This window comes from Salvelinus alpinus, chromosome 35 (genome assembly GCF_045679555.1).
Source record: "Salvelinus alpinus chromosome 35, SLU_Salpinus.1, whole genome shotgun sequence".
In the NCBI taxonomy this organism is placed as follows: domain Eukaryota; kingdom Metazoa; phylum Chordata; class Actinopteri; order Salmoniformes; family Salmonidae; genus Salvelinus; species Salvelinus alpinus.
This window is the reverse complement of record NC_092120.1, coordinates 10,004,433-10,031,609: the sequence shown is the minus strand read 5'-3', so window position 1 is coordinate 10,031,609 and position 27,177 is coordinate 10,004,433. Positions and strand designations below refer to the sequence as shown.

Genomic DNA, 27,177 nt, shown 5'->3' with positions numbered 1-27,177 from the left:
AACATTGCTGCAGGGACTTGCTTCCGTTGAGCCATGAGCGTTCGTGAGGTTGGGCACTGATGTTTGGCATTTAGGCCTGGCTCAGTCTGCGTTCCAATTCATCCCAAAGGTGTTTGATGGGGTTGAAGTCAGGGCTTTGTGCAGGCCAGTCAAGTTCTTCCACATTGATCTCGACAAACCATTTCTGTATGGACCTCGCTTTGTGCATGGGGGCATTGTCATGCTGAAACAGGAACGGGCCTTCCCCAAACTGTTGCCGCAAAATTGGTAACGCAGAGTTGTCTAGAATGCAATTGTACGCTGTAGCGTTAAGATTTCCCTTCACTGGAACTAAGGGGCCTAGCCGGAACTGTGAAAAACAGCCCCAGACCATTATTCCTCTTCCACCAAACTTTACAGTTGGCACTATGCAGTCGGGCAGGTAGCATTCTCCTGTCATCGGCCAAACCCAGATTAGTCCGTTAGACTGCCAGATAGTAGAGCTTGATTAATCTCTCCAGAGAATGCATTTCCACTACTCCAGAGTCCAATGGCGGCGAGTTTTATGCCACTCCAGCTGACGCTTGGCATTGCACATGGTGATCTTAGGCTTGTGTGCGACTGCTCGGGCATGGGAACCAATGAAGCTCCTGATGAACAGTTATTGTGCTGATGTAGCGCCCAGAGACAGTTTGGAACTTGTCAGTGAGTGTTGCAACCGAGGACAGATTTTTTTTTTTACGAGCTTCAGCACTCGACAGTCCTGTTTTTTTAGCTTGTGAGGCCTACCACTGAGCAGTTGTTGCTCCTAGATGTTTCCACTTCACAATAACTGCACTTACAGTTGTCCGGGGCAGCTCCAGCAGTGCAGAAATTTGACGAACTGACTTTTTGGAAAGGTGGCATCCTATGATCGTGCCATGTTGAAAGTCACAGAGCTCTTCAGTAAGGCCATTCTACTGCCAATGTTTGTCCATGGAGATTGCATGGCTGTGTGCTCGATTTTATACACCGGTCAAAATAGCCAAATCCACTAATTTGAAGGGGTGTCCACATACATTTGTATCTATATAGTGTATTTGGTCAAATATAGTATAATGCCTTTACTGTACAGTACAGTGTCCACGCAATACTACCAGGTAGCCACTAGAGGACGCAGTTTGCGTTGCGGTCAAAAGCTTTCATGCAGCATCCTTTGCAGAATAAATAAACAATGGTTTAACAGTATTTGTTCAACTAAATTGTATAAGCATATGGCTGATAATCTTTATGTTCAATGGTAGCTTACAAAAGTTGGAATGCCAATTAAAATGCATGTAGATTTGCATGTAGGCCATTAAGTGTTGATTATTCATGGAAATTAAATGGCCTTTGCTTATTGTTAAACCGGGAATAATGCATGCTGAATGCTGGTCCCATACTGGTAGCCTACCTCAGCCGTGAAATATGTTTCAAATACATAAGGTCCAAGTGATTGCATAAGAGACAGTCTACAAGAACTTGACAAAACTGCCCCTTGACTAAAAATAGTATAAATGCATCAAAGTAGGCCCAGTAGGCTACAATCAATCAATTCGACGTGATGTCTACAGTAGAATAACTGACAACATGAGCATATGTCACGTTTTCGATGGCATATAGCCTAAATATTGTATTGTTCACAGGATGGGCATCTCGGTCAATGTCTCCTCTTTTCTCCTTTCCAGACAACAACATACACCTTTTGAGTAGAGGCGCGTCAGTGACACAAGCGCGGTCCAATAATTTGTCTGTCTGGTTACGGACAGAGCGTGAGAGCTTGTCGGGGCCCAATCAGCGCTTTTGTATTGCCTGCAAGTGCCGGGGACTGACTGGTTGTGAGGATTTACTGCAGCGCCCCAGGATCCCAAAGCCAAACCCGAAGCCAGTGGAACCTGCGGGGTGAAGGCGAGTCAGGTGAGACCGAGGATTTTTCCGCGGCCTATCTGAAGTGAAGTTTAACTAAAAATCCCCGGATCATGGTTCTAGATGTGATAAGGCTCCAGACTTCAGTCCAACTGAAGTACTGGGACAATGTGAGATGAGTAGCGAAATAACGGTTACATAGTAGTTCTATTGGGTTAATAGTGATGTGTTTTGCCGTTATTTTTAGTTCCAAAATGTAGGTAATGAAAGAGGTCTGTCTAAAACAGCTGACACAAACGTTGATAATGTTTTAACGTTCCAAATGTGTTTACATTGTAGCAATAAATGATACAGCGCGCGCGGATCATATTGATACATATAGAGCAGAATACGTTTATTGTTTAATCTCCGAGTCCCTTGAGGTTAACCTAGATTGGTTGGGGGAAAAAATGCGTCTTCGTGGTGTCGTTATGAACAAAATGTTAATCTGAAACCGATGGTTGTAATTTGATTGTTTAAATATATTTATCAACGTTGCTACGATCGAGTTTCTGAATATGAAGGATATTTGTTGAGCGAACTGGAGACAAATGGCATGAAGTGTTGTGCATATGTCATACAATAAAATGAATTCAAAATGCATCAGCCATTTACGTAAGTGAAGACGTGTTCACCCTCTCAACTTGTTTCCTAGCCCTATGCAAATGGCCACCATGGTTGGCGATGACAAGTGCTGTTGAAGGAATCAGTGAATGCCTGTAGTGATACGTTGGGCAACCAGATGATCAGAGTTCTTATCAGTTGACTTTAATCATATTCTTTTTAGCTGATGTCAACTTCGTTTTTTTCTTTGAGTTTTATGAACATTTCAGTGGCAGGTCAATGTATGTTTCAGTGACAGGTCAATTGATGTATTTTTGCATCAGAAATGTCACTTGTGAAAACCAATAGATAAGCAGATAATCTATTTTGTGTATGTAAGTGTTTATTTATTAACATTTTGTAACTTTTGTATTCATTCCCACTAGGGTTAGACTTTGACTTCACCTCTTCACCTTTTTCCAGGAATCCAATAGTAAATCATTTCCTTCATTGAGAACCACTTATTCAACCTATCATGGCATTTACTCATGGAGGCCAAACAGAGACCTTACCACTCCTATTCAGTTGCACTGAATTCTACTAAGAACGAACCGTAGCAAACAGATAAAAAGCCAAAATCTTTGATTTATGCCGAATTTTGACTGTCATTTTCCTGATGATTTATTCCTGTAAGAACTTGTCTAGTTGACTTTTGCAGGTGAGATGAAAGTTTGGAGATTCCTCTGCCATACATTTTATTTTTGGAATAGAAATGCAGTAAGGGGATGGACAGGTGGTTGTCTACCCTTCCCTGCTCTTCTGTCATTTTAGTCTCCATTTGTATATCTCCTGGGTGCAAATTATACATCTCTTGGGCTGTTTATCTCCAGAAGCAAATTGGACTGAAGTGTGCCATTAAAGGAGCACAGCCTGGGTTGAACTGAAGTGGGACCCGAACTGGCAACTCTTTAGGGTTCATATACCTCACATCATCGTCACAACACAAACCCTGACATGAGTGGTTGGCAGACGATGTGTTGGTTAATGTAGGTTAGAAGCAGTGTGGATGGTTTGAAAGGCTTCTACAATACAAACTCCATAGAACTAATCTGAATTTCGCACACATCACGCGTTTGTACGCCCCTCCCCCCACATACACGCACACATATACCCACCTGTCTCACTTTCTTTCTCTCCCATGTGACATCACTAAAGACTTCACATTAAGAGATCATTTCACATCCTGAGGTTAAAGACCGGCTCAGACTGGCTAGCGTGTTAGGACGGTGCTTGGCACCACAGGGAACAGAAAGGAGAGATAATGGGTGACTGTCCTGTTCTTAAAGGGACAGGGGGCCCAACTCTGTGACCCATGTTGTAGGCTCGGCCTTATTGACATAGATGGGATAGGCCTTATGGCAGATGCAATGCATTTGTGTATGGGCAATTCCATGGTAACAGAATGATGCTGAGACTCACATGTTTCACTTTAAAATGTATTTCAAACAAAAACCAATGATTGCAAAGCTAAACAAATGACACAACAATGCAGAAATACTACTTAAACAATTTCCACTGAAAATGTTACAAAAACACATGTACTTGAAGAACAGTGCAAATGCAATGTTTGGTAACAGAATGATGGTTTATGCTCTTTGTGCCATCATTCTGTTACCAAACTTTGCATCTGCACTGTTCTTCAACTAAATGTGTTTTTGTAACATTTTCGGTGGAAATTGTTAAAACTCTTCCTTGTGTATAGAATTTTTTTGTTTGTTTAACAATCATTGGTTTTTGTTTGGCATACATTTTAACCCAATGAGTCCCATCGTCGCGTTTTGGAGTTCTAACCCCCTTTAAACATCATGTGTTTGACCTAAAGACCATCAGGCTCCCGAGTGGCGCAGCAGTCTAAGGCACTGCATCTCAGTGAAAGAGGCATCACTACAGTCCTTGGTTCGAATTTTCTATTATTTTTATTTCACCTTTATTTAACCAGGTAGGCTAGTTGAGAACAAGTTCTCATTTACAACTGCGACCTGGCCAAGATAAAGCAAAGCAGTGCGACAAAAACAACAACACAGAGTTACACATAAACACATGTACAGTCAATAACATAATAGAAAATTCTATGTACAGTGTGTGCAAATGTAGAAGAGTAGGGAGGTAAGGCAATAAATAGGCCATAGATGCAAAAAATAATTACAATTTAGCATTAACACTGGAGTGATAGATGTGCAGATGATGATGTGCAAGTAGAGATACTGGGGTGCAAAAGAGCAAGAAGGTAAGTAATAATATGGGGATGAGGTAGTTGGGTGTGCTATTTACAGATTGGCTGTGTACAGGATCAGTAAGCTGCTCTGACAGCTGATGCTTAAAGTTAGAGGGAGATATAAGACTCCAGCTTCAGAGATTTTTGCAATTCGTTCCAGTCATTAGCAGCAGAGAACTGTAAGGAAAGGAGGCCAAAGCAAGTGTTGGCTTTGGGGATGACCAGTGAGATATACCTGCTGGAGCGCGTGCTACGGGTGGGTGTTGCTATGGTGACCAGTGAGCTGAGATAAGGCGGGGCTTTACCTAGCAAAGTCTTATAGATGACCTGGAGCCAGTGGGTTTTGCGACGAATATGTAGTGAGGGCCAGCCTACGAGAGCATACAGTTCGCAGTGGTGGGCAGTATATGGGGCTTTGGTGATAAAACGGATGGCACTGTGATAGACTACATCCAGTTTGCTCAGTAGAGTGTTGGAGGCTATTTTGTAAATGACATCGCCGAAGTCAAGGATCTGTAGGATAGTCAGTTTTACGAGGGTATGTTTGGCAGCATGAGTGAAGGAGGTTTTGTTGTGAAGTAGGAAGCCGATTCTAGATTTAATTTTGGATTGGAGATGCATAATGTGAGTCTGGAAGGAGAGGTTACAGTCTAACCAGACACCTAGGTATTTGTAGTTGTCCACATATTCTAGGTCAGAACCGTCCAGTGTAGTGATGCTAGTCGGGCGGGAGGATGCGGGCAGCAATCGGTTGAAGACCTTGCACTTAGTTTTACTAGCATTAGAAAGCAGTTGGAGGCCATGGAAGGAGTGTTGTATGACGTTTAAGCTCGTTTGGAGGTTTGTTAACACAGTGTCCAAAGAAGGGCCAGAAGTATACAGAATGGTGTCGTCTGCGTAGAGGTGGATCAGAGAATCACCTGCAGCAAGAGCAACATCATTGCTATATACAGAGAAAAGAGTCTGCCCGAGAATTGAGCCCTGTGGCACCCCCATAGAGACTGCCAGAGGTCCGGACAACAGGCCCTCTGATTTGACACACTGAACTCTATCTGAGAAGTAGTTGGTGAACCAGGCGAGGCAGTCATTTGAGAAGCCAAGGCTATTGAGTCTGCCGATAAGAATGGGAGTCCTATAGGGCAGCGCACAATTGGCACAGCGTTGTCCAGGTTTGGCCGGGGTAAGCCGTCATTGTAAATAAGAATTTGTTCTCAACTGACTTGCCTTGTTAAATAAATAAAAAAATTAGTGTGTGATTAACAGGGGCTGAGCTAGAGTGGTGTTTGTGAGACAAGGGCGGATCCGGGTCTTTTTATAAAAACGTCTTTAGATCTTTTACCAAAAACATCCGAATGGTTTGTGAAACAAACTACTATAAGCAATCTATGGAAAGCTGAGACCCTCACGGACACTTACATGTAACACGTTTTGCTCTATGACACTCACAAGCTACACAAGAGTCGTTAGAAGATAAGGGGTTCTTATAGATATAACATCATAGGAAATCGCAGGACATAGTATCTGTTATGCTTTAATAAGCTCACATAGTTGCGGTCACAAACTCCACACAGTTGTCACTGACTAGCTGAATATTCATTTCGCAGTGAGCAAACAATTTCTGTACTTACAGAATTCATATAAATTCATTTTTACCAGGTTTTTGCTTTTTTTTAAATTGACATTTGTCAATAAAACTCATGAATGCAACTGTTTGTCAAATTGTTTTGTGTTTTACTTGTAGCCATGGTTGTCCTGAAAATTAAATGGTAGGTCTAAAACACTTTAATTGGCTTAAAATAAGGGCTGAACATGCAGATAATTGACAGTCAGATAAATGAAAAGCAGATCTTTGCTGGGATCTTGGGACTGATAGGTTTCAAGTGAAAAATCTGAGTCTCAGCATCATTCTGTTACCCGTGGAATTGCCCGTATTCATAATATGCATGTACATGTCTGTCCATTTGGTCCATTTCAAAATCCTCTTAACAAAGCTTCTGTCTGGATCAGTCATGGTTCATGTATCATTAGGACAAAGGTATGGATGTCTTTTTGGGGAAATTCCGCATCTCCACTGTACACAGAACTCTGACATCTCTGCTCTCTCCTCCTCTTCTTCTTGCTCCCTTTGTCCCTTGCTCTCTCCTTTGCTTAGGCAACCGCAGAAATTAAATTGATTAGTGGTGCGGTCTATAAATAGACAGGCCATAGTTGCCATGGCAACCATGTGATAAGTGTTGTGTGATGAAGAACTGGGCCTCCTAAGTGTTGTTGTAGTGTAGTGGGCGCAGGATGATGGGTGTGGGTGTCGGTGTGTAGGTTCGTTTGTCTGGATTATATGATCTAACACTACAGGTGTGTGTATGATATGATATCACAGTGTAATGTTGAACTGTGTGTTTTGCATTTGCTTTGTGCTAGATTCATTGTGTGAGTAAATGTATTCATCCAATTGAATAGATTCAGATTTTTTATTTAATTTTTCTGACTTTTTTGTCAAGGTGACCAGCTACCCCTTGGTTTCCATGGACACTGTTTCCTAATCAGTCTCATGTCAGGAACCCTCTGTACCCTGGGGTTGATCGTGTGATGAAACCCTATTGGTTGTAGACAACAACCCCTGATGCCATCACCGCCATGTCCTCAAATATTTTTCCCTTTCTTTTCAGTCAATACAGTTTTCATCAGGCTACAGTTATGAGATAAACTTAAGGCCCGGTTAATTATTTGTGTCCTGTCCTAACTTCTCTCCTCCCCCATAAACACTGATCTTGAATGGAATTAGATATGATTGTGTTTGATTCCCTCCTAATGACCACAGTGACCCAGCATGAACCACCCGTGTTCTTTATGAACGGATCATTACATGTTATTATAGTAATAATGGTGATTTATAATGATGATAGGATTTTTAGATTAGCCTGATAATCATTTCTAGCGATTCAGTCTGACAATACATATTCATTTAAATTAAATACAACTTTATTTATCCCCTCGGGGGCAATTATGAAAGGCAAATCAGTTACAAGTATCACAACACAACACATATAAAAGTCGCTAGTTTTAATATTACACAAACCAAAAAATAAGTAAACAATATCACCTTAGCAGAGTACAGAAAAATGTATATTTTTAAAGCTAATTTCCAGCTATTCTACAAATTTTGCCATAGAGCTGAGATCCTTATTTTGCAGTTAATAGCTAATCTCCTGCAATTCAATTCAATTATTTTTTAATGGCTAATGCTGTGTTCATATGCTCAAATATTATAGCAAAACGAACGGGGGCCTGATAGTGTAGCATTTATTTTGTTGTATGTTCTCAAAGATTATAGGCTATTCTATAGGTCCATTACCTTTTCTACATACTTTCTATTTGGTTTTAGTCAGTTAAGTTGACACTGAAATCGTTTTTCCATCGCGAAAATGTATTTTTAAATATGTGCAATGCACACATTTTTTTATCACGCAACCCACCTGGACCCCTGCCGGACCCACAGTTTGGGAACCACTGCTGTAGGGTATGTTGGAACAAACGTTAAAACCAGATTTCTTGGTGTTGGTGTTTTTTCAGAACTTAGCTCAGGGTTTTCCCACATTAAGTCAGAACTCATGGGTGGTTCATGGCTGATTCCTTTCTTCCATTCAGTTGCACCTTGCTACCAATGTGTTGTCAAATGTGGGGTGATCATCAGTACTTCATTATTTTGCATACAACCTGTGCTCTCTCATTGACAGGTTAGGCTGAGGTTGGTGGGTTTCTAACGCTGCTTCCGCGCTGACTTCTGCTAGTACCAAGCAACAATAAGGTTAAAGAAGTAAATCACATCTCTGTTTGTAATCTACTCCTCTTTCACATACTTGGTCCCTACATAAATCAAAGCCCTTGGGACTATATTGTTAACAGTACGACATAAGCCCTTATTCGTCACTTCCCTTCCCCCCTCGGGGTCTTGCAAACACAACTATGCAGCATATGTTTACGATAAAAAAAGTTGTATTTTCTCCCCAGTGTTTTTTGAGGGATGGATGGAGGGAAGTGGAGTCAGGACAGGGAGAGCGGAGGGAGGGGAGTGTTTATACGGGTGCTTTGTTGGCATCGCACAACTGTAGGAAAATGGAGGAGGGGTGGGGGTTGAGGAATGGGAACAAAGGAGCCTTATGTTGGCATGGTCTCTGAAATCCCAGTGTGTGTGTGCGCGTGTGTGTGTGGGTGCGCCCGTGTCTTCTTGCAGGGCTGGGTATGGCTGAAGAATACTGTACATATCTTTATCTGTTACTGTGTCAAAGTCTTCTATCGTATAGCTCTCTTTTACAGCATATAGGCTACAGTGACTATAATATATACTGTATCATAGCAGTCTTTGTCCATAATCCCTGTCTTATTTTAATGCCAATATGATCATAGTAAAAAAGAGAAAGGACAGTAAGACAGATTTGTGAATATCACTGCATCTTTTAATCGAGGGTGCTGGTCCCAGTAGAATGTATTTTTGTCCAACCTCTACATCACTTCAACAGTAGCTTCACTTTTCAGGATAATGATTATGTAGCTTTGGGGAATGTTATGTGTATGTCTGACTGTCTGTCTGTCTGTGTGCTTTTTAAATATGTGTGTGTGTCTTTGCTTATGCTGATCACCCCCCTCTCGTTTACCATCCTTCCATCTTAGCACCCCCTTTTTCTTCCTCCTCTCTTCCTCTCGCGGTATGGAGGCGTCTGACTTGTGTTGTTTGGCAGCGGGCCCAGAGTGTGGTGTGTGTGTGCATGTGTGTGCGCATGTGTGTCGATGCGTGTTGGGGTTGGGCGCTGTAGGAGGAGACTGGTGAGAGAGGGAAAGAGAGATGGTGGTTTGTTGCAGCTGAGGGAAACAGTCATCACATTATATAAGGAGCAATAGGGACAGAGAAGGGGGGGGCGAGAGGTGCTGGGTAAAGATGGTCATATGTACACTCACAGGCACAAAAACACACACCACAAGACAATTCTGATTGGCTTGTTAGCCACGTTTGGTTTTACTTGCACTTTCTCACTTTTCTACCTGCTCCTCATCTCTCTTGCTCTGCTCTCTCTGTCTCTCTCTCCACAGTTTTCTACGTGGGTTACCACTTCCTTTTTCCTTTTGTAAAGGAAGTGGTAACTTCCATGTCTCATGATGACTCTCTGGACCTGGAGAGAGAGAGTAGTAAACATACAATACATTTTTTTTTAAAGATCTCTACATTGAAAAACCATACTATGTGTGTGTCCTTATAAATGGGCGTGTTAGTGTGTGTGTTAGTGTGTGTGTACACAAGAGTGCTACCATTTCTACATAGCAAGGCATTATGCTCTAATTATAACCAGTCCACCATCTAGTCCCTTGACAACCCCTCCCCCCACTCTTCCTGGCCAATCCTCATCACTCTCTGATTTCTTCAAGAGTATTATTGGTCTAAGTTGCAGGGCAAACTAACTCCCTGTGCACAACCTACATTGCCTGCCTGTGCATCCTCAACCAACCTTCCTATGACTCAAGTGTGTCAAATACAATCGGCTTTGCACACACACACACGGTTAACCATTTCAGGGCCTGATAGAGGACACGACATATTAATTAAATGACTGTCTTTATGCGCATGTGTGTGCATGTTTAAGTCATCATATGTGCCCATGCATGTAATAGCACACACACACACACACACACACACACACACACACACACACACACACACACACACACACACACACACACACACACACACACACACACACACACACACACACACACACACACACACACACACACACACACACACACAGTATACATCCATATAGATACATAAAGCCCTCAAGCATGTTCTGTCTTGGGTACATATCATATTACATACCCCTTTAACTCAGACTGGAGAAGGAGGTCAGGAAGGAAAAAGTGTGGGTGTGTGCCTTTTTCTGTATCTGCGGCCATGTTAAAGGGCAGCAAGCATTTCTCCCATTGTTTTCTGTTGGCTTTGATGGAAATATGAACTTTTAGGATAGAAGTATGAATAATGATTATTGGAGTTGTAACACAGTTGTTACACATGCTTATTTGACTCTTAATTCAATAGGATAGCTGTGTGTGCTGTACTGTGTTAGCCTGCTGCTTGTCTATGGTTATGGGACAGGGGTAATGACAGCTAACTGTTAGCGCTGTCTGAGGTGGCAAAACAAACAATATGGTGGGAGAGCAGCAGACCTGTCAGCTATCCTTCACTGTGGTTGCTGCAACATTTTTCCATTGAAAATGAGCAACTTATTATAAACTGGGGAATTTTGATCAGTCGAAAGGGTCCCACAGGGATGCTGGCCCATGTTGACTCCAATGCTTCCCACAGTTGTGTCAAGTTGCCTGGATGTCCTTTGGGTGGTGGACCATTCTTGATACACACAGGAACTGTTGAGCATGAAAACCCCAGCTGCGTTGCAGTTCTTGACACACTCAAACCAGGGCTACTGGCACCTACTACCATACCCCATTCAAAGGTACTTAAATATTTTGTATTGCCCATTCACCCTCTGAATGGCACACACATACACAATCCATGTCTCAAGACTTAAAAATCCTTCTTTAACCTGTTTCTTTCCCTTCATCTACACTGATTGAAGTGAATTTAACAGGTGCCATCAATAAGGGATCCAAGCTTTCACCTTGATTCACCTGGTCAGTCTGTCATTGAAAGAGCAGGTGATCCTAGTGTTTTGTACATTCAGTGTACATACTGTATTGAGTTTGTCATGTTAACTGACAGATATCCACGCTGGGGTGCATGCTAATCGTCATTAGCATGCTAACCGAAACCCATGCTATGTTAATCGGACTAAGAGGCTAATTCGCTAGCTAGCCATGTAGATTTTACATTTAGTTTTTTGTTTTGGATAGTTTTTTTAAACTAGCTGGACAGCTTGATGAATACCATTTACACTTACTAGCTTAGAATTGTGAAGCAAAACGTTTGCTAAATCTAGTTGTCCTTATGTCTGCATTGCCATTGTTGACTTGACTGGCAGTAGGTTGAGTTCTTGCTTGTTTGTTAGCTGACAAATTCCAATACAGATGTGTCAGTCAACAGGCAACAAAAAGCTATAGGAGATGAGTAAATAAATGGGGAATTTTAGATTTTATGTTCATATGCTATTCATGGACATATTGCTTATAATTGCTCCAGTGTCTCATACCCCACTCCGTTGCCAGCAATATTGTTTCCAAAAATTGCTAGTGTATCATCAGCTCAAGTACAGTGGGGAGAACAAGTATTTGATACACTGCCGATTTTGCAGGTTTTCCTACTTACAAAGCATGTAGAGGTCTGTAATTTGTATCATAGGTACACTTCAACTGTGAGAGACAGAATCTAAAACAGAAATCCAGAAAATCACATTGTATGATTTGTAAGTAATTAATTTGCATTTTATTGCATGACATAAGTATTTGATACATCAGAAAAGCAGAACTTAATATTTGGTACAGAAACCTTTGTTTGCAATTACAGAGATCATACGTTTCCTGTAGTTCTTGACCAGGTTTGCACACACTGCAGCAGGGATTTTGGCCCACTCCTCCATACAGACCTTCTCCAGATCCTTCAGGTTTCGGGGCTGTCGCTGGGCAATACGGACTTTCAGCTCCCTCCAAAGATTTTCTATTGGGTTCAGGTCTGGAGACTGGCTAGGCCACTCCAGGACCTTGAGATGCTTCTTACGGAGCCACTCCTTAGTTGCCCCGGCTGTGTCTTTCAGGTCGTTGTCATGCTGGAAGACCCAGCCACGACCCATCTTCAATGCTCTTACTGAGGGAAGGAGGTTGTTGGCCAAGATCTCGTGATACATGGCCCCATCCATCCTCCCCTCAATACGGTGCAGTCATCCTGTCCCCTTTGCAGAAAAGCATCCCCAAAAAATGATGTTTACACCTCCATGCTTCACGGTTGGGATGGTGTTCTTGGGGTTGTACTCATCCTTCTTCTTCCTCCAAACATGGCGAGTGGAGTTTAGACCAAAAAGCTCTATTTTTGTCTCATCAGACCACATGACCTTCTCCCATTCCTCCTCTGGATCATCCAGATGGTCATTGGCAAACTTCAGACGGGCCTGGACATGCGCTGGCTTGAGCAGGGGGACCTTGCGTGCGCTGCAGGATTTTAATCCATGACGGCGTAGTGTGTTACTAATGGTTTTCTTTGAGACTGTGGTCCCAGCTCTCTTCAGGTCATTGACCAGGTACTGCCGTGTAGTTCTGGGCTGATCCCTCACCTTCCTCATGATCATTGATGCCCCATGAGGTGAGATCTTGCATGGAGCCCCAGGCCGAAGGTGATTGACCGTCATCTTGAACTTCTTCCATTTTCTAATAATTGCGCCAACAGCTGTTGCCTTCTCACCAAGCTGCTTGCCTATTGTCCTGTAGCCCATCCCAGCCTTGTGCAGGTCTACAATTGTATCCCTGATGTCCTTACACAGCTCTCTGGTCTTGGCCATTGTGGAGAGGTTGGAGTCTGTTTGATTGAGTGTGTGGACAGGTGTCTTTTATACAGGTAACGAGTTCAAACAGGTGCAGTTAATACAGGTAATGAGTGGAGAACAGGAGGGCTTCTTAAAGAAAACCTAACAGGTCTGTGAGAGCCGGAATTCTTACTGGTTGGTAGGTGATCAAATACTTACAGTGGGGCAAATAAGTATTTAGTCAGCCACCAATTGTGCAAGTTCTCCCACTTAAAAAGATGAGAGAGGCCCTTCATTTTCATCATAGGTACACTTCAACTATGACAGACAAAATGAGAAAAAAAAATCCAGAAAATCACATTGTAGGATTTTTTATGAATTTATTTGCAAATTATGGTGGAAAATAAGTATTTGGTCAATAACAAAAGTTTATCTCAATACTTTGTTATATACCCTTTGTTGGCAATGACAGAGGTCAAACGTTTTCTGTAAGTCTTCACAAGGTTTTCACACACTGTTGCTGGTATTTTGGCCCATTCCTCCATGCAGATCTCCTCTAGAGCAATGATGTTTTGGGGCTGTTGCTGGGCAACACGGACTTTCAACTCCCTCCAAAGATGTTCTATGGGGTTGAGATCTGGAGACTGGCTAGGCCACTCCAGGACCATGAAATACTTCTTACGAAGCCACTCCTTCGTTGCCCGGGCGGTGTGTTTGGGATCATTGTCATGCTGAAAGACCCAGCCACGTTTCATCTTCAATGCCCTTGCTGATGGAAGGAGGTTTTCACTCAAAATCTCACGATACATGGCCCCATTCATTCTTTCCTTTACACGGATCAGTCGTCCTGGTCCCTTTGCAGAAAAACAGCCCCAAAGCATGATGTTTCCACCCCCATGCTTCACAGTAGGTATGGTGTTCTTTGGATGCAACTCAGCATTCTTTGTCCTCCAAACACGACGAGTTGAGGTTTTACCAAAAAGTTATATTTTGGTTTCATCTGACCATATGACATTCTCCCAATCTTCTTCTGGATCATCCAAATGCTCTCTAGCAAACTTCAGACGGGCCTGGACATGTACTGGCTTAAGCAGGGGGACACGTCTGGCACTGCAGGATTTGAGTCCCTGGCGGCGTAGTGTGTTACTGATGGTAGGCTTTGTTACTTTGGTCCCAGCTCTCTGCAGGTCATTCACTAGGTCCCCCCGTGTGGTTCTGTGATTTTTGCTCACCGTTCTTGTGATCATTTTGACCCCACGGGGTGAGATCTTGCGTGGGGCCCCAGATCGAGGGAGATTATCAGTGGTTTTGTATGTCTTCCATCTCCTAATAATTGCTCCCACAGTTGATTTCTTCAAACCAAGCTGCTTACCTATTGCAGATTCAGTCTTCCCAGCCTGGTGCAGGTCTACAATTTTGTTTCTGGTGTCCTTTGACAGCTCTTTGGTCTTGGCCATAGTGGAGTTTGGAGTGTGACTATTTGAGGTTGTGGACAGGTGTCTTTTATACTGATAACAAGTTCAAACAGGTGCCATTAATACAGGTAACGAGTGGAGGACAGAGGAGCCTCTTAAAGAAGAAGTTACAGGTCTGTGAGAGCCAGAAATCTTGCTTGTTTGTAGGTGACCAAATACTTATTTTCCACCATAATTTGCAAATTAATTAATAAAAAATCCTACAATGTGATTTTCTGGATTTTTTTTTCTCATTTTGTCTGTCATAGTTGAAGTGTACCTATGATGAAAATGACAGGCCTCTCTCATCTTTTTAAGTGGGAGAACTTGCACAATTGGTGGCTGACTAAATACTTTTTTGCCCCACTGTATGTCATGCAATAAAATGCAAATGAATTACTTAAAAATCATACAATGTAATTTTCTGGATTTTTGTTTTAGATTCCGTCTCTCACTGTTGAAGTGTACCTATGATAAAAATTACAGACCTCTACATGCTTTGTAAGTAGGAAAACCTGCAAAATCGGCAGTGTATCAAATACTTGTTCTCCCCACTGTATGCCCACTGTACGTACAAGTGAAGATATTTTCTTTCTTTGCTTGAGTAGAGGTTTTCATTGTTTGTGTTTGAGTTGCACATTTCAAGATATGTCATAATCATGTTGCTCTTTTGATCTCAGAAATTCTTTGTTTTATCTTAGGACAAATAATCACGGCTAAGTTAGAGATGTTCCTACGTACTCCTCTCCATCCCTTGATCCCTGTCTCTCTCTCTCTTTCTCATCCATCCAGTCCAGTATGGAGCGACTGAATGAGGAGGCGGTGCGGCTAAGCCTGCTGAAGCGAGGCCTGGACTCCTCCTCGCCTGCAGGTGGCGCCACGAGCAGTGAGCGAGACGAGCTGCTCTCCAAACGCATCAAGATGGAGGGCCACCAAGCTATGGAGCGCCTCAAGATGCTGGCCTATCTGAAACGCAAGGACCTGGCCAGCCTGGAGGGGGGAGGGTTGGGAGGGGTCTCAGGAGGCGGGGCCCTAGGGGGTGAGGTCAAGGGTCATGGGTCTTCAGGGGGAGGGGCTTATGAGGAGAAGACCAATGGGAGCCTCCGTGGTCAAGTTGTGGGAGCCCATGGCATGGTGGGAAAGAGCGGGAAGGAGAACATGGGCGAGGAGCCGGTGGATTTCAGCGCCCGGAGAGGGTGAGTGGAGGAGGAGAGAGAAGAGAGGAAGGATAGGAGGGAAAATAGAAATCTTTCTTACAATTAAGAATCAGTCAGAGTTGAAAATGTGTGTATTCCTCCACAGTGACGTTGACCGGGAGCGACACACACCCTCCCCTGATGTGATCGTCCTGTCAGACAATGAGGCGTCCAGTCCAAGAGGGCCCAGCCAAGGAGAAGAACGCCTGAGGGTAGCGAACCTGGAGATGTTTAAGGTGTGTTTGTGTGTGTTTCAGCACATATTATTGCAGTCTTGAAAAATGTAGAAGTATATGCATACTGTCTTTTTGTGTGTATGAGTGTTAGAATAGTGCATAGTTGTATAGAGTTATTAATACATTAATTAATAAAAAAAAACACATTGTGGACCACTCAGATTGTTTTGAGACACTGTAGGAAAACAGTACAGATATTCATTTGGTATTAGCTATAATACATTATATCCTCTATACATCATTGGCCTCAGCTGTAACACATCATCTATACACAAAAACCAAGTACAATAGATAAAATGACAAGTTTTATAGTGTTATGTGTGTATGGAGAGGAATGGCAGAAGTGGGTGCAGTATGTGTGCTCATTTGTTTCTATGTGTGTGCTTCAGGGTAAGACAGGGGAGGAGAGGCAGAAGATGATCAGGGCTCTGAGAGAGGAGCTGAGGCTGGAGGAGGCCAGGCTGGTGCTGCTGAAGAAGCTGAGGCAGAGCCAGATGCAGAAGGAGAACCTGGTGCAGAAGGTCAGTCAGTCACCCACCCAACGCTGTCCCATCCATCCTCTATACTCATCTGCTTCAGTCAGTCATTTAGACATTTACTCAGTCATCTACTTGCTCATCCCTCTGTCATCCACTGCTCACTCTGTCACACTACACTCTCTCAGCCACCGCACTCATCCCTCTCTCTCTCTCAGCCACCGCACTCATCACTCTTTCACTGTCTCAGCCACCGCACTCATCCCTCTCACTGTCTCAGCCACTGCACTCATTCTCTCTCACTGTCAGCCACCTCACTCATCCCTCTCTCACTGTCAGCCACCTCACTCATCCCTCTCTCACTGTCAGCCACCTCACTCATCCCTCTCTCACTGTCAGCCACCTCACTCATCCCTCTCTCAGCCACCTCATTCATCCCTCTCTCAGCCACCACACTCATCCCTCTCTCACTGTCTCAGCCACCTCACTCATCCCTCTCTCACTCTCTCAGCCACCGCACACATCCCTCTCATTCTCTCAGCCACTCATCACTCTCTCACTCACTCATCCACGGCATTCATCCTTTTCTCACTCACTTACTGCTTATGCATTAACACTTTACACTCGGGGGAATTGGCCTATAGAGCGTAAACATAAAAAAAGAGAAGCATATGCATAACCATTGTCACAATTGAAAGGGAACACTTTAGAGATACGCCGAATATAGGTTCCTTCTGTTCAGAACAACAACCCAGGGTATGACGCCATGTCATCCTCGTAACTGTACATCAAACATAGTGATCATTAATGCCAAAGTAACCCAATTGGCGCGAAGGATGGGGGCATCTTCTTGTTGCACGTGGTGCTCCCGCTTGGAATGTCTGTCAGTTGATTCCCATGTCATGTGTTGCTGCCATGCTATGTTGTCGTCTTAGGTCTCTCTTTTTGTAGTGTTGTGGTGTCTCTTGTCGTGATGTGTGTTTTGTCCTATATTTTTATTTTATTTTTTATTTTTAATCCCAGCCCCCAGCCCCACAGGAGGCCTTTTGCCTTTTGGTAGGCCGTCATTGTAAATAAGAATTTGTTCTTAACGGACTTGCCTAGTTAAATAAAATAAAAATAAAATATACCGCTTTAAAATGGATACCCAGAGCTCTGACGTAATGTATAATATGTTACTATACCGCTATCCAATTTATGCGCATATTAGTGACCAAATCTGCTATTTTCACCCAATATACAGTATGGAGTGTAAAAGGCTTACCTATAAGTTGCTTTGGATAAAAGTGTCAGCTAAATAACCTTATTATGTTAGTATTATTCTATGTATCACCTCTACCCTCCGTCCCCCTCAGGTCCCTGTGGTCCAGAACACAGCGTCTGCCCTCCAGAGCGGTGTCGTCCACGGGGCTCAGAGCATGAGCAAGATGTCTGGCCGCCCTGGCCACCACACCCCAGAGCCCCAGAACCATCGCACTGCACAGGTGGGCTACAGCATTGCACAGGTGGGCTACAGCATTGCACAGGTGGGCTACAGCATTGCACAGGTGGGCTACAGCATTGCACAGGTGGGCTACAGCATTGCACAGGTGGGCTACAGCATTGCACAGGTGGGCTACAGCATTGCACAGGTGGGCTACAGCATTGCACAGGTGTGCTACAGTATTGCACAGGTGGGCTACAGTACTGGTTCTCTTAGGGTTCCCTTTGTGCCTTGGGTCGGTCACAATGGGTAGGCGCAAGGAAGCCATAGAGGGGGGTTGGGGGATGGGATTGAACAATTATTTTTTACATGTTGCATGAGAACCATCTCACAATAAAGCAGAGGTCTCCTGTTTCTTTAATAGCACAGTGACACCATCTCGTGGTATGAAGAGGCATTACCCTCTTAAATAAACTCTGGTGAATATGAGCAGGAAAAAGACATGACACTGAAAACTGACAAACAACACCACCCATGTCTTACTTATGATCTTCTTCTCCTCCTCTTTCCTCCCCCAGGGTCACTCGGTGATCAGGTCAGCCACCAACAGCTCCATGTCTCAGATGATGATGTCACAGAGCAGGGTGATAGCGCCCAATCCTGCCCAGCTGCAGGGCCAGAGACTGGCACAGCAGAAGCAGGGTGGCATGCGCTCCTCGACTGGCAGCTCTAACAACGCCGTTAGCTACCAGCAGGTAAACCCCAATGTCATCCCTGTTATTGGTCATAATCATCATAGAGCAGTGGAAAAATTTAAATAAGAGTACAGATTATTATAGGGGATAATGCACACTTTTTTGAGAGATGATTAGAAAATACAATTTTATTGATGAAATTGTATTTATTGGTTCTCTTAAACTAAAGGGATAGTTTACCCAAATTACAAAATCACATATTGGTTTCCTTCATCTGTAAGCAGTCTATGGACAGGGTACGTCCATAGAAAAATTGCTGGAAAAGTTTGAATACCACTGTCATAGAGGTTCAAATCAGTTGCTTCCACTCAGATGCCAGGTTTTGAGGGTTGTTATATCATTTTTAGCAGATAAATGTAGCTGTCATGCCATCAGACTTAAACTTAAAACCACTGTTCTGAATGACGGGTATGGTTCTCTGTGTTTACTTGCAGTCTTCCACCCAGCAGGTGGCAGCTTCTCAGCGCTCTGGCTCCTCCTCCTCCTCGGCCATCTACATGAACCTGACCCACATGCAGGCGGCCGGAGCCGCGGGAGGGGTCAGCGGGGTGTCGGGGGTGGGGGCGGTCAGCCCCTCAGCCACACACAGCCCAGGGGGGACATCGGTGGGCTCCTCCATGGCAGACACAGCCAGCAGCCAGGCGGCCGCCAAGCTGGCCCTGAGGAAGCAGTTGGAGAAAACCCTGCTGGAGATCCCGCCTCCAAAGCCGCCGGCGCCGCTCCTCCACTTCCTGCCGTCAGCGGCCAACAGCGAGTTTATCTACATGGTGGGCCTGGAGGAGGTTGTGCAGAGTGTCATTGACAGTCAGGGTGAGGGAAGGAACTGGAACCCTTTTGCTGATGCCTAGCAGCCATTTGTCCTGCACACAACCATCAAACCAACAATGTTATCAGATGAGTCAGTTTGGAATTGGGCCCCTCTCCCCTCACTGAACTCTTGTGGCTCTCTCTTTTAGGTAAACTGCGTTTGCCCTCCTCCATGGAGCCCTTCTCGTGTGCCCAGTGCAAGACGGACTTCACCCCTCACTGGAAGCAGGAGAAGGGTGGGCGCATACTCTGCGAGACCTGTATGTCATCCAATCAGAAGAAGGCACTGAAGGCCGAGCACACCAATAGGCTGAAGAACGCCTTCGTTAAGGCTCTACAGCAGGAGCAGGTCAGCATTCCATTGGCTCCTCGTTGCTCTGTTCAGGCAACCATTGTTTATAGGGAATGTGTGTGTGTGTGTGTGTGTGTGTGTGTGTGTGTGTGTGTGTGTGTGTGTGTGTGTGTGTGTGTGTGTGTGTGTGTGTGTGTGTGTGTGTGTGTGTGTGTGTGTGTGTGTGTGTGTGTGTGTGTGTGTGTGTGTGTGTGTGTGTGTAAATAACCATATTTTACTAAATGTGTCACAGGAGATTGAGCAGAGAATCCAGTTGCAAGCCGCTCTTGCCACCAGTTCAGCTCAAACTGTTCCAAGCGTCAGTAAGGCTGAGTCTATGAGCAGACATCACACACACAGACAGGTATGTCACTGTCACCACTGTTAGTGAGTGCTACCTGCTGCAACAGACACCCTGTCATCTAGCATTGTTCAGCAAAGTTGATGAAAGGTCCAATTGTAACAGCTGCATAATGGATACTTGATACATCCTTTTTTTTAATCGATCAAATATTGACTGAATTATAGCTCATAAACCACATTAACCTCTGTCTTGTGCAATATTAAACCCCCTATTTATGAGATTTGGTTGTACATTATCGGGAGCAACTTGCTGAGTTTCTGTGTAAACACTTCAAATGAATTAAATTGGAACTTTTTAAAACTTTACAAAAATGTACCACCCTCTTGTGCAATGATCACTTTCTCTTCTGTCTTTAATCCCTGTCTAAGGGTGGGTGTTGAAATAGATGCATATCAAAAACCACATGTGCCATTGTTGACATTTTGAACTGGACTGGCATGTGTTTGAGCGGTAGTTAAAAAGCGATCGCAAAATCAATTGGAAAGTGTATTTACAAGCAAGGGTTGGAATGTGCGTTTATTTTATGTGGTCCTCTCCAGCTCAGTTGGTAGAGCACGGCGCTTGCCAGGATAATGGGTTCGATTCCTGGGACCACCCATACTTAAAATGTATGCACGCATGACAATAAGTCGCTTTGGTTAAAAGTGTCTCCTAATTGGCATATATTATTTTGAAATAAATCCACCCAGCGACGATTATGTGACAAGTGAATTTACACCCCACAAAAACAGGGGTAAAATGGCTGCAAAAAGGGGAATCCTGAGGTGGGCGGGGAATGTGCGTTGCTACTTTCACATTTCCACAACCGTCATCACACCCCTTTAGTTGTTGAGGATGTCCCGTGCTGACAGATGGACTCTCTATCTGATGTGTGTGTGTCCTCCAGGCGCCTCAGCCCCAGGTGACCCAGTCACAGGCCTCCCTCCAACGGGGTCTGTCTGGCTCGGCCCGGGGTGTCCTGTCCAACTTCGCCCAGGCCTCCCAGCTCTCGGTGGCCAGCAGCCTGCTGAGCATGACTGGAAAGCGCAGTGGACAGCTGAGCACTAGTGGGCACAGCCGGGCACAGCAGCAGCAACAACAGCAGCAACAGCAGCAGCAGCAGCAGCAGCAGCAACAGCAGCAGCAGCAGCAGCAGCATCACGACAACCGCCGCCAGCTCTACAGCATCCCTGGTGAGTAAACAGACTAGGGGCGTGCTGGGGATGGGACTGAGATCAGCCAAACAACTGTATAGACCAGGAGTTGGGCTGGGGATGGGACTGAGATCAGCCAAACAACTGTATAGACCAGGAGTTGGGCTGGGGATGGGACTGAGATCAGCCAAACAACTGTATAGACCAGGAGTTGGGCTGGGGATGGGACTGAGATCAGCCAAACAACTGTATAGACCAGGAGTTGGGATGGGACTGAGATCAGCCAAACAACTGTATAGACCAGGAGTTGGGCTGGGGATGGGACTGAGATCAGCCAAACAACTGTATAGACCAGGAGTTGGGCTGGGGATGAGAGGCAGGCCTTTCTGACAGTCTCTCACTGCCTCCCTCCCTCTTCCTCCCTCTCCAGGGGTGAACATTGCCTACCTGAACCCAGGCAACGTGGTCGGCCACAAGGGGTCGAGCCTGGCTGACCGCCAGAGGGAATACCTGCTGGACATGATCCCGCCTCGCTCCATATCCCAGTCCATCAGCGGACAGAAATGAACCTCACCTCGCCCCGACGCAATACCACAACCCTTCCCCACACCACACCCCAACCCCCATCGCATGCAGTGCCTGTTAGTGTGCCTACCAAACTAACCTGTATGAAGAACACAATCAACGAGTCAAGAGGCCACCAAACTCTGAAATGACTTTTCATTTGAACGTGATGCAAACCCCTTTTAATTCCTCTTGTTATTACTATCGTCATTAGTGCTATGGATGTTGTTACTACATTGCCGCTACCAGTTATGAGCGTGCCCATCTTTGTGGAGAACCCCTGTCTTTATATGCTTGTGGCAGTGTCCCGAGTGTGGGGTGTCTTTTGTTTTGGATTTATGCGCTTGTTTTTGAAGCAATATTTTGTCTCGCTTGAGCTTTCCTTACCGGACTCTAGTCTTTGTTATGTCTGGAATTACCAAGCTATCTTTTTGAGAACTGCACCACTCTCCAATCCCTGCTCTTTCTCTGATTTCTGATTTCAACCATCACTCTGTTTTTCCACATTTGGTTGTGAATTGTTGGAGGAGAAATTCTACCAGCCCGGCCAAACCTTTGTTTTAAAAAGGTGATTGTGATGGTTTAACTTTGACCTGAATCTCTCAAGCCTTTGAGCTTGAGCTTTCTTCAAAGATTTGTGGGGAGAAAAGAGGATGTTTGAGACCCTGGAGTTGTCTGAAGCAATGCTCCTCTAACTGATTGTTGGAACAAGGATGGATACATATCCCACAAAGAGAGACAGCCCAATGCAACATCTGGACTTGGATTGGATGCACCGCTGAAAAATACTACTCCCATTGGACATGAAGGCATAGAAACTGAACCTATAGCAGAGTTGCCCTGTATCCTTTGACCTTTTCATTTGAGGCAGATGGGGGGGGGGGCTGTAGTTCAGAAGTGGTGGAATTGAGAAGTTAGTATCCTAAAGCATATAATTAATGGGGTATTGATTGGAGATATCATTTAGAGGGATTTGATTGGACGAGAGATCATGTGAACGTACGTAATTGCCTGAGAGATCAGGTGATAAGGTTTTTATTTAATTGGAGAAGATACATGTATTGGATTTGGTGGGAGGGATCATCCCTAGACTCAAAATTGAAGGGGTTTCCAATAGGACCATGGTTTGTACTTATTTAGGAGTGGGAATGGGGGGGGAAGAGGCACAGGGGTTGATCCCTCTCTCTCCTGTTTTCATCTCCTAGCTAATGGGATTTGCTATTGTTCACTCTACCCTGTCATTCAAAGTTCTGGATTCCGTTTAGATACTATTTGATACTATACTTTCTTTTGTCAACATTATCCCCATGGTGTCTGGGAGGCATTTGAAAACGGTCAGGGAGAGTGGCTAGCTATTAGCTTTAAGACTGCTCTAAGCTATTTAGATGTTTGGTGTCTTCTGAAGTGTTCGTGTATCTGAAAGGTACTTTGCACAGGAGACAATAAATAAATACAGTATGACAAATGCAACTTGAATATTTACATAAATCAAACAGTTATATAGAAGGAGACATATACAGGATATACAGTACCAGTAAAAAGTTTGGGCACCCCTACTCATTCAATGGTTTTTCATTGTTTTACTATTTTCTACATTGTAGAATAATAGTGAAGACATCAATACTATAAAAGAACACATATGGAACCATGTAGTAACCAAAAAAGTGTTAAAGAAATCTAATTATATTTGAGATTCTTCAAAGTAGCCACCCTTTGTCTTGATAACAGCTTTGCACAATCTTGGCATTCTCTCAACCAGCTTCACCTGAAATGATTTTCCAACAGTCTTGAAGGAGTTCCCATATATGCTGAGCACTTGTTGGCTGCTTTTCCTTTAATCTGCGGTCCAACTCATCCCAAACCATCTCAATTGGGTTGAGGTTGGGTGATTGTGGAGGCCAGGTCATCTGATGCAGCACTCCATCACTCTCTTTCTTGGTCAAATAGCCCTTACACAGCCTGGAGGTGTGTTTTGGGTCATTGTCTGTTGAAAAACAAATGATAGTCCCACTAAGCGCAAACCAGATGAGATGGCGTATCGCTGCAGAATGCTGTGGTAGCCATGCTGGTTAAGTGTGCCTTGAATTCTAAATAAATCACTGATAGTGTCACCAGCAAAGCACCATCACACCTCCTCTTCCATGCTTCATGGTGGGAACCACACATGCAGAGATCATCCATTCACATACTCTGTGTCTCACAAAGACATGGCGGTTGGAAACAAATCGCAAATTTGGACTCATCAGACCAGTCTCCTCTGAACAGTTGATGTTGAGATGTGTCTGTTACTTGAACTCTGTGAAGTATTTATTTGGTCTGCAATCTGAGGCTGGTAACTAATGAACTTATCCTCTGCAGCAGAGGTAACTGGGTTTTCCTTTCCTGTGGTGGTCCTCATGAGAGCCAGTTTCATCATAGTGCTTGATGGTTTTTGCAACTGCACTTGAAGATACTTTAAAAGTTCTTGACATTTTCTGGGTTGACTGACCTTCATGTCTTAATATAATGGTTGACTGTTGTTTCTCTTTACTTATTTGAGCTCTTCTTGACATAATTTTGACTTGGTCTTTCATCAAATAGGGCAATCTTCTGTATACCACCCCTACCTTGTCACAATACAACTGATTAGCTCAAATGCATTAAGAAGGAAAGAAATTCCACAAATGAACTTTACAAGGCACACCTGTTAATTGAAATGCATTCCAGGTGACTACCTCATGAAGCTGGTTGAGAGAATGCCAAGAGTGTGCAAAGCTATCATTAAGGCAAAGGGTGGCTACTTTGAAGAATCTCAAATATAAAATATATTTTGATTTGTTTAACACTGGTTACTACATGATTTCATAGTTATGTCTTCACTATTACTCTATAATGTAGAAAATAGTACACATAAAGAAAAATCCTTGAATGAGTAGGTGTGTCCAAACTTTTGACTGGTACTGTACATAAGCACTTAGGTACAGAGAGTAAGGATATTGTTTCTGTCCACCAGGAATCCAGGGTGAATTGATTATTATTGAATTGATTATTGTTCCATCTCATCATAATTGTGGCTCTATTTCAGCAATGCATGATGTTTAATTATTTCAGGATAACATTTGGAAGTAACTAATACTGGTGCATCCATTTTAAAGCAGCAGGCTATATTAATTCCAATTAAATTTTCTTCTTGCAAGCAGGAGTGGCCTGGTTATTGCCTCTTATACCCTGCAGTTTAAAATGTAAAAGAAACATATTGCCAGAGAGCAGTGGCTTACTCCTTGCCCTTTTTGATAAACTTCAAAAGCAGGTGCAATATTTTCAGACACAGGGAAGATAAAGTTAATTGGAGTATTTGTGCTGAATGTTACTATTTTATCCATTTAGTATCCCAACTACAGTTAGGTAGCCTTACTCCCATATACAGTAGTATAAGCACTATTTTTGTTGCACCCAGATGGAACAGATGTTGTATTGGCCGTGTTCAGTAAGCACCAAACTGAAGCAAATATTTTAAACAGAGGTAGTACTACCTGCACTTGTCCTATAGGGGCGTTCATTTCTGTTGTCTGTTTGTTTGAAAACCTTTCCTACTGTTTGTGCCTAATGAACATGACCCAGGGTTTGCCGTAGTCCAATAACACAGAACACTCCACAGCTAGATCACTGTTTGGGATGAACAATAGTGACACTTGGGTGATTTTCAGCCTCACTGTTTTTGATAGTTATCTTTGTCCTCTTTGTTGTATGTATGCGTTATAGACTTCATCATCAATCTTTCTCGCTTTCTCAAACTATGCCAGATGCACCATTTCAAAATGTTTGTTTTAAAGAAAGTAAAGAAAAACAGGAAAAATATCATTTTCAAATGTAATTTTTGTAAGGTTTCAAACATTTAAAAAAACTACATTTTGCTGATCTGTCTTTCAATTTCAATTCTGTCAATTTTTTACAAAAACATGGGGAAAAGGAAAAATCAAGAAATATAATTAACTAAAGAAATTGAAATTGTCAGGTAATATTATCTTGAACGGCTGTAGTTATAATAATGATCTATTTATTGTACATATGCGTTCCTCCTTTGTGGAATAAGACACATTGAATTCAAGTTGGGTATACATTGTATAGAAAAACTAACAAAAAGCCATGGATATTGTGAAGCTTGTCATTTTGTTTATTGATCATTCCTGTGCCACAAATGTGCAAAAATGTGTGGGGTTTTTCTATTTACTATCAAAAGCATTCTCAACTTTCTATATCTTGTTTTCAAGTACTTAGAGGCAGTAGGATCATCTTTTATGGAGAGTTGTTTGATCTATCCCAGGACCACTTTGTATATACATTGTATGAAGTGCTCCTCTGTTATTACATGCTTTACTTTCAGCAGCATTGATGTTCAGTTAGCGATTAGTTAATATTATTATCATTATCGTACACTTTTAAAAATGTCTCCTCGTAAAAATTATTGTAAGGCTTGGCGTAGATCAGACAACTGGAATGGGACATTTCATTATCTTTTTTTCTCCTAGTATATATTTTCCAGGGAAAGGCAGTGCATGGTCCACATATAAGTAAGAAAGAGACTCATGAGATGAACTACCCGCTGTGTGTTTAAAATACAGTCATAATGGAAAAGCTATGTGCTAACCTAGCCATGGTCATGAAGCGAGTCTTCAAATACACATTTTAAAAGATGAAGGAGTACTAGATGTTGTGTCAAACAGAACTTGGAATACTCTCAACAACACAACGCAATACTGTCACAATATGACTCCAATGGCTTGCATCATATTCTGTCAATAAAGTTTAAGTGATGTTTTCAAGTATTTGATGTGGTCAAATGATGATATGGTCTATGTGGACCTTTATGTAATGGAAACATAAAACATCTGAAAGAATACACTCATAGATATTTGAATAAATAAATGGAATCAAGTGTTTTTTGTGCTGTGGTCGTGTGTGACACAGACACACCTCCCCTTGCCTGTGTGTCAGGTTCTGACTAAAAGGAGTACAGCTACGACCAGAAGAGACTTTCGTAGGTTAGGAAAATTATTGTGGCAGGTTAGGAGAATTAAGTTAAGGTTAGGAAAAGGGTTAGGGTTTTTGCTCTCCTAACCTGCTATTAAAAGTCACTACGGGTCATAGCTATACTCCTTCTAGTCACATCCGGTCATTATGGTCGACATGATCTACATCACTTGTCTGTAAACAAGAATTATACAAACCTTAAAAAGAAATGTAAAAGAAAAATGATGTCCTAATACTCTCCAGGACAGGCTG

The 27,177-nt window shown here is 43.2% G+C and overlaps 1 protein-coding gene across 6 annotated transcripts; it reads left to right on the top strand.

Moving 5' to 3' along the window:
- Window positions 1–1,646: 1,646 nt before the first annotated feature.
- Window positions 1,647–26,717, top strand: LOC139564614 (transcriptional repressor p66-beta-like). 6 transcript variants are annotated; one of them, XM_071384290.1, is made up of 12 exons: window positions 1,647–1,914; window positions 15,072–15,131; window positions 15,423–15,826; window positions 15,933–16,062; window positions 16,452–16,583; window positions 17,894–18,043; window positions 18,540–18,716; window positions 19,151–19,526; window positions 19,673–19,872; window positions 20,108–20,218; window positions 21,105–21,390; window positions 21,782–26,717. In XM_071384290.1, the coding sequence occupies exons 3-12, from the start codon at window positions 15,429–15,431 to the stop codon at window positions 21,916–21,918; spliced, it is 2,097 nt and encodes a 698-aa protein (XP_071240391.1). In that variant the 5' UTR covers window positions 1,647–1,914; window positions 15,072–15,131; window positions 15,423–15,428; the 3' UTR covers window positions 21,919–26,717. The 6 variants fall into 6 exon arrangements, with proteins under 6 accessions (XP_071240391.1, XP_071240393.1, XP_071240389.1 ...); XM_071384292.1 differs by lacking the exon at window positions 15,072–15,131 and having other exon boundaries at window positions 1,648–1,914; window positions 19,166–19,526; XM_071384288.1 differs by lacking the exon at window positions 15,072–15,131 and having other exon boundaries at window positions 1,648–1,914.
- The last annotated feature ends 460 nt before the right edge of the window (window positions 26,718–27,177 follow it).

Excerpts from the sequence above, each read along its gene's own strand:
- LOC139564614 (XM_071384290.1), top strand. The coding sequence starts at position 15,429 with ATGGAGCGACTGAATGAGGAGGCGGTGCGGCTAAGCCTGCTGAAGCGA. Across the intron at positions 18,717-19,150 it reads ACGCCGTTAGCTACCAGCAG|TCTTCCACCCAGCAGGTGGC; the intron begins GTAAACCCCAAT and ends GTTTACTTGCAG. Across the intron at positions 21,391-21,781 it reads CCAGCTCTACAGCATCCCTG|GGGTGAACATTGCCTACCTG; the intron begins GTGAGTAAACAG and ends CTCCCTCTCCAG.